Source organism: Atta colombica, unplaced genomic scaffold (assembly GCF_001594045.1).
Source record: "Atta colombica isolate Treedump-2 unplaced genomic scaffold, Acol1.0 scaffold7, whole genome shotgun sequence".
NCBI classification, from domain to species: Eukaryota; Metazoa; Arthropoda; class Insecta; order Hymenoptera; family Formicidae; genus Atta; species Atta colombica.
In genome coordinates this window covers 341548-348821 of record NW_017259561.1, presented here as the reverse complement: position 1 = coordinate 348821, position 7274 = coordinate 341548, and the positions used below count along the sequence as shown (strand labels likewise).

The 7274-nt window shown below is 33.7% G+C and overlaps 1 protein-coding gene across 2 annotated transcripts in view; it reads left to right on the top strand.

Moving 5' to 3' along the window:
• The first annotated feature begins 1336 nt into the window (after positions 1 to 1336).
• LOC108692337 (nucleolin-like) overlaps positions 1337 to 7274 on the top strand; it is an 11756-nt gene continuing 5818 nt past the window's right edge. Inside the window, exons 1-3 of one of the 2 annotated variants that reach the window (XM_018200535.1) lie at positions 1337 to 1440; positions 3459 to 3772; positions 4969 to 5472. In XM_018200535.1, coding sequence (XP_018056024.1) covers positions 3463 to 3772; positions 4969 to 5472 — 814 coding nt within the window. In that variant the 5' untranslated portion in view covers positions 1337 to 1440; positions 3459 to 3462. Of the gene's footprint in view, positions 1441 to 1634; positions 1667 to 3458; positions 3773 to 4968; positions 5473 to 7274 lie in introns of those variants that run through there. The other variant, XM_018200536.1, reaches the window with a different exon arrangement.

Here is a 7274-nt window from a genome sequence, read left to right as displayed (position 1 = left end):
ATTATATAATAATTATATAAAAAATAGGATAGAATCAAACATATATGTATATTAAGGGATATTATGGAAAATAGGAGTTAGTGAGAAACACATATATGCTATATATATAATATATAATAAAAACAAATTTACATAAGAGCTTCCTGTATATTTCTTTTTTCTCTGTCTCTCTCTCTCTCTCTCTCTTTCTCTATCTTCTTTTTTTTCGTTTATCATACAGCACTGATTATTGTGGAATATTTTCAGAAATGTTTAATCTTTCACATCTCATGTGTAACAATTCTGAAAGGATTCTACAATATGTCATATGAAATATTTTAACAGAAATGTTTGTAAAAATCATACGAATATAAATTGAAAAACAGAATAAAAAAAATTTAAACATAAAAATTAATAATAAAAAAGCATCATGATGTTAAAATGGCTTCAAAATGTTTACTAAAAGTCATTTTTTTATCAATCACGATTCAGTTTGATGTTATGACTTGTTCTTTAATTGCGAAAAACTTTTGTATATGAATAATAATATTGTGTAGAAACTGCAGCTATAATTTTTTAATAATGATTATGTATATGTGCTTTATAAATATATATGATTAATTAAAACAAAATAGTTGGCAGTAATAATCACTAACTTTTGAGAAACATTTTAAATTTATTTCAATAAGTTTTGAATTCTGTAAATAGATTTCAAAATTCTTAATAAATTTTAAGTACTTCAGAAATGAAATATTTAAATATAGGTATGTTTAATTGATACTTAAACAATATTTAAATCAAATATATTTAAATATCATTTTTAGTACTAAAACTAGTTGATATCTTTTTAATAATATTTCAAAAAGATAACAGATTCTTTCTATAATATTTCTTCAACTTTTCAACAAGATTTCATATGCAAAAATCGCGGACATTTTGCTATTCCAGAATTGTCTCAGAAATGTTGCAGATATATTTTTATGAAATGTTTTATATTTCAGTTGAAACATTTTTGAGATATATCTAAAAACTTTCGGTGCTATATGGGTGAATGGTGATACTGTAAGATTTATAGTGATTTTGACTAGTGTAAAATACTTATGTGTATAATTTGCTCACGCATGTCTCAGAAAGGGAGAAAACGTTCGATCGGGCCACGTGGAAAACAGAAGGTAGGTAGATAGGTAGGTAGATATGGTTCGAATTAACGCAGGAAGAACATGACAACGACGAGAAGGAGGACGACGAAGGAGTATGTAAGAGGTGGAGGTATGGATCGGTATAAAAGGATCGCATCGCGACCGCCTCGTCTGTTTTAACACTCTCACCGGACCGCTCGGTGGATCGATCGGTGGAAGAACCGGGACGTATACGCGTGTCATCGTCGATCGTCAATCGTCTACCTCGAGAAGACGTGGAAAAGGAGAGTAGAGAAAAAGAGAGAGGAAGAAAGACAGAGAGGTGAGTTCTCAAGGAATACTGGATACAGTAAAGTGGAGAACAAAGTGCTTACCACTCTTCAGAAGTCGTCGAACTGAATCGGAATGAAGAACGATATCCGATAGCTGGACGAACGACCTTGACCGACTCTGCGTTGGTGCCCCATCCTCTTCCTCGTTCTTCCGCCGCTCGATCGAGTTAATCGAAGGCAGGAAGGAACATTTCCCTGAGGGCTAAGTGATACTGTGTGCGTCGCTAATACAGTGAGCTAGCCGGTATTTTTCGTGTGACGTATTCGCGTCCGAAAGATTCGTGTGAATTTGGTTCTTGGTTTCTTCATCCGAATGAGTCTCTTCTGATTCCAACTCGTCGCAGGGTTACTTCCGGGTACCGACGCAGTTGCTATCAGCTCGCGAAGTCTGTATGAAGCTAATGTAAGGCCTTTTTACCTTTTTTAATGAAAGGTAATACAAAATTATTCGATTACTCTTTTTAAAACTGAAAATATAACGAAAAAATTATTTATATATTACTTTCAATTAAAAAATCAGTAGAAAAAAGTTTTTTTAAATTTCTAGTAGAAATTAAAAATGTATTTATGATCAATTTTCTTATTAATCTTTTATTTATTTTCTTCCTACTAATTTATTATTGATAGTTTGTTAAAAAGGGGAAAAATTTACTTAATTTCCAGTTTAACTATTCTTCTATGTAACAGCTTTTAAAATTCTCTTCACATATATTTTTATTAACATCAATGTCTTACAATTTTTGCAAAAAAGATTATTCAAAAATCGCGATAAAATGAATCTTTTATGTTTAATATTTCGTAAAGAATTGATTTCTGCTTTGTTCGTAACTTTGTATTCTTTGTCGATGCGCATCATAATATATTCTTCACTTACGTTTATCTTATTTCAATCTCTCCCTTCTTCCAATGCTTCTTTCCATATTCCAATCTTGAAATGATTGTAAAAAGATACACGAAGATGTCATCAACTACTGTTGTTATTCTATCCGTAATACTATTCCCTTATAATCAAGACATCCGGTCTATTGGAATGCAGCTCGTAAATTTCGTCTCGCGACGTTTCGCGTGCTCGTGCTCCGAAAGTTGAAAACATACACATAGGAATGTTATGAGATACTAGTTGGGTTCCGTAAAGGGCGTAATGTTATCCTTGTTTGACGTAATAAAACAATAAGGATATGATACATCAGCGCATTATGCACTTTATGGAACGCAGTCACTATGGGAACTGTTCTATCTCGCGATCGGGCGATCCGATCGCGATTGATCGCCGGTTCGAGCACGGAAAGTATCTCTTCTGACAGAAAAAGATACGATTCCTTACGGTTAACTTGTATATAGCCCGGGTTACCGTATCCCGCACTGATCGTGCCTAGAATAACGTTCTAACGAGTCACACGTGTCGTCCATAACGGGTAACACGAGCGAATTATCATCGCAGACATTCTCCTGTCAATTTCTCGGTTACTTTGAGTAACGTCTAGGCAATAGGATATCTCTCGCAATAAGAGATCGGTCACACTTTTTGTATTTTTTTAATAAACAAACAAAAGGATTATTACAAGAAAAAGAAAAAATAGGATCTAATCAATTCTATCTAGTATCATCATTTCTAAAAATAGCTATCTGCTATTTAAAAGCTGGATAGAAGTGATTTTTATGTAAATAAAATGTAAAAAATGTAAAAATATTTAATTTTTAAATTTTATTTGCGCGAAAATCCATCGTGCAATTCTAAATGTTGAAAAAGATGATCATACTTAAGTATAGCTTGAGACAATAGTCACATGTACAAGTAATGTAAACGTATTCACGATGGCTCGGAATGATGCTGAAACTTTACTTACTTACTTATTGATTAATAAATGATAATTTTATTGCGCTCCAATTACCGCTTGATTCTCATTGCCAGTGTATTTCTTCTTATTTATTTTTCATATTTATAAATAACATCTGTTCGCTAAAAATGATAAGTAATTCCATTTCCTTCGTCTACTTCCTTTTGCAGAGCCATGAGACTAGCAGCAGTGCTGACGTTGCTGTGCTGTCTGGCGATAGGGGTACTTGCCTCGCCGGTGCCTAAGATTGCTGACAGCAAGGTGTCGACACAGAATGTTGTTGCGACCGGCAGGCAAGCGCCTGCGGCGCCAGCCGCCACTGATGATGATGATGATGACGACGACGACGACGATGACGACGATGTCGATTTAGATATCACCGATGATGATGATGATGACGATGATGACGACGATGATGACGACGACGACGATGATGAAGATGACGGCGATTATTTGGAGCGTTTCATTGAAGACATACTTGGAGGTGAGGAATCATTGCTACATTGTTCTTCAATATTAGCTGTATTATTTTTATATTTTTCTAATTATCTTAACAAAAGTAAAGAATAGAGAGAGCATTCGAATAGAGATTTATGGTTTAAATAATCGAAGATAAAGAAATACGAAGTGAAGTAAATTCAAAATGGGAAGTTGAAGATACGCAAATAAAGATATTCTTAATTTGTCAGTACTTCTTACTTAATTAATATGTTCATTAACAAGTCTACCGTTACATAAACTTGATATTTAAACAGCAATTTAGCTAAATAAATTAGCTCTTATATATATAAAAAAAACTGGAATATAAGAAGATAACGGATAATAATAAAAATTTATATAATACTAAATAAGTATTTGGTAAAATTTTCCTAAATATATAGTTAGGGTCTAAAAGGTAGCGGTACACTTTTTTTCGATGGGTTTTGTAATACAACTTGCATCGAGCGATAGGTTCTTATTGGATCAACAAGAGAATCAATAAGAACCAATCGCTTGATGATAGGATTTAAAAAAAATGTTGCAACCTTTTAGGTGACCTTTTAGGTGTATAATTATCTATAGTTGTCAATAATGTATTATAAACAGTTTGATTTCTCTTGTATTGAACAATAAATCACATCTAAACTATAATAACTTGCTTTCTGAGAGCTGAACAATGAATCGATTCTTTCTTTTCTTCGAATCTCAAACAATAGAAAATATTGCAAACTGACACAAACCGTTATATAAACGCGAAGCTTCGTATTGCCTGAGAATCTCTCTTTCTTGCTCATATATGCTCGCGCATAGTAACGGTACAGGATACTTTGACTCGTCCAAATTAACATAAATCGACAGCGATCTCGGTTCTGAAAAAAATTTCTACGCGCTACTTCTTCGCATTGACCTGAATACCAAAAGATAATCTGAGTTCTCTCGATTCCCCGGCTGTCTCTTATGCAGAGTGCATTAAAATCACGAATGCGTGAACTTATAAGAGATAATAAAATTAATTGTTATCCGTGTACTTTGTAATATAATTTTGCAATGTTTTAATGAAGTTGTACGTTTTTTCTCAGCACTTATTGCATTTTTTATTAAAATTGTTCTCGAGAGAATATTAGTTTCGCTTGACCTATTAATATCATTGCTAATAAAAAAATATATTTTCATCTATAATGTACCTCTATCAACTTGCAGGAGAGGAAGATGATGATGATGATGACGAGGATGAAGCTTCACCAGCACCTATTCCATCCGCCGTAACACCTCCACCTACCCCCGTCAATTCGCCGCAGGTGCCGCTTGCCGTGGCGGCTGATTTGAATCAGGCCAGCGAGGAAGCTGCAGAGGATGCCGTGTCAAGTGAAACGGCCGAAGACGATGCCAGCAGCTACGAGGATGAGGCGAGTGACGCTGCCGAGAGTCAGGCTGCATCCAACATTCATGAGACAACGTTCGAAGGTGCCGAGTCCGTCTCGAATCCAGTATCAATTCAGGCCGTTCCCAGCGTTGTAGCGGCTGCTCCGAGCAGTGACGAGGATGATGATGATGATGATGATGACGATGATGACGACGACGATGTAGATCTAGATATCACAGATGATGATGACGATGACGATGACGACGATGATGATGATGACGACGATGATGACGACGACGATGTGGATGATATCGCCGATATCGCCGACGCTAGGCATGCACGTGAGTTCAAGGGCAAGAAGGCCAAGAAACATAGCGTCAAGCACCCTCGCAAGTCGGACAAATCGATCGTACGATCGATCTCTTCCTCTTCTTCACCCTCTTCTTCTTCTTCTTCTTCTTCTTCTTCTTCTTCTTCTTCTTCTTCTTCTTCTTCTTCTTCTTCTTCTTCTTCTTCTTCTTCCACCTCCGCATTGAAGAGCCTTTAGACCGAATTATTTATTATGAAAATCGAGTGATAAGTGCAACATAGATCCTTTGACCTCACGCGTTGTCTTTGCCGCCGAGTCATTTGAATTTTGGCACGAAAATTTCTTAGAAGTTTCGTAAAAAATGTTGTACATCGTTGACTGTCTGTCAACTGATCGATTCTATTGAGCGTTTTCATGTCAGTCTTACGAGATCGATTATTAGGATGACGCCCGATTGCGAAGCTCGCTCATGGAATTTATTTTATTCATTTCGTTTCGTTTGCATATCTCCTTCAAAAGCGTGTTTTATATCTCTTTTAAACGTAACGATCGCGCCTTTGTGAGATTTTTAAGAACAAAATTATTAATGAAACGAAACTCTACAAAAGTAACAGAGAGTACTATGTACTAATTGATCTTGTTTCCCTTTTGATATTTTTTTTTTTTTAATTAAAAACATATTTTGTTATCTTTTTATATTTTACACATAGCAGTGAGTAATATAAATATTAATTTTAATATTTATTGTCAATTGATATTATTTTTAATTTTTCAAGTTTTTAAATTAAACATTGTGAAAAAATTATTATTTATGTGTTTAGAAATTTAATAAATTTCTAGTATTGAGATTATTTTATTAGTAAATAATATAATATTTATTTGTATAATTTATGTATATCATTTTTCTTCAATTTTTTAAATTTATGTAATTTAATTTATATAATTCCTTCTTTTAACGTAAATATTCACAATTTTTTAATTTGTGAAAAAAAAAGAAGAATGAAAAGGAATTTTTTACATCCACGTTTTTACATCCACATTTTTATCCACGTGACAGTTTCTCGATCTGATTGAGGAATTTTTTTCTCAATAATTTATTAAATGACAAAAAGTTCGCGCTAACAAATTTCGTGCGAGCAGAAATTTTCAGTTTTTTGCACTAAACAATCATTTTATTTTAAATTATCTCAAGCGTTAGTTATTTATTATATTTATTAACGGAAATATCTCTATTTAAAGTTCTATCACTCGTCGCATCGCACCATATAGACTGACACATTTGAGCTCTTTATAATCCTTTGGTTTCTCTCTGATTTTTTAAACGTTTTTTGATATGAATATATTTTATCTAAGATACGTGCTAATTTTTTAGGCGTTTAAATTTTTTCAGAAACGTTTTAGACTGCGTCTTTTAGTACCTTTCAGTATCTTCTAAATTCTCGTATTGCATGGAGTAGCATTGAAATCCTTTGGTTTGGTGACCTCACATCACGTGTTTCCTTTCTTTTTCAACATTCATAATCCATCCTTGCTATCAGTCGAATGAGATTAAAAAATGTGATAAAAAAAGAAAGAGAGAAAACTAGAAAGGAAGAGAACGGATGGGGAATGCGCATGAGAGAGAAAGAGAGAAAGAGAGATCTAGAATATCATATAGTCTCGTTTATAAGATCAAGAGACATCGAAATCGTCTACATTAAGAAAAAAAAAAACAGAACGAAAAATTGATCTCGTCCTGTCTCTGCTCTGTCGAATTTGCAATAAGATGTTTAATCTGGCAGGTGAGTTAAATCTCCCATCAATGTCCTTTAGTGTAAATATATATATATATAT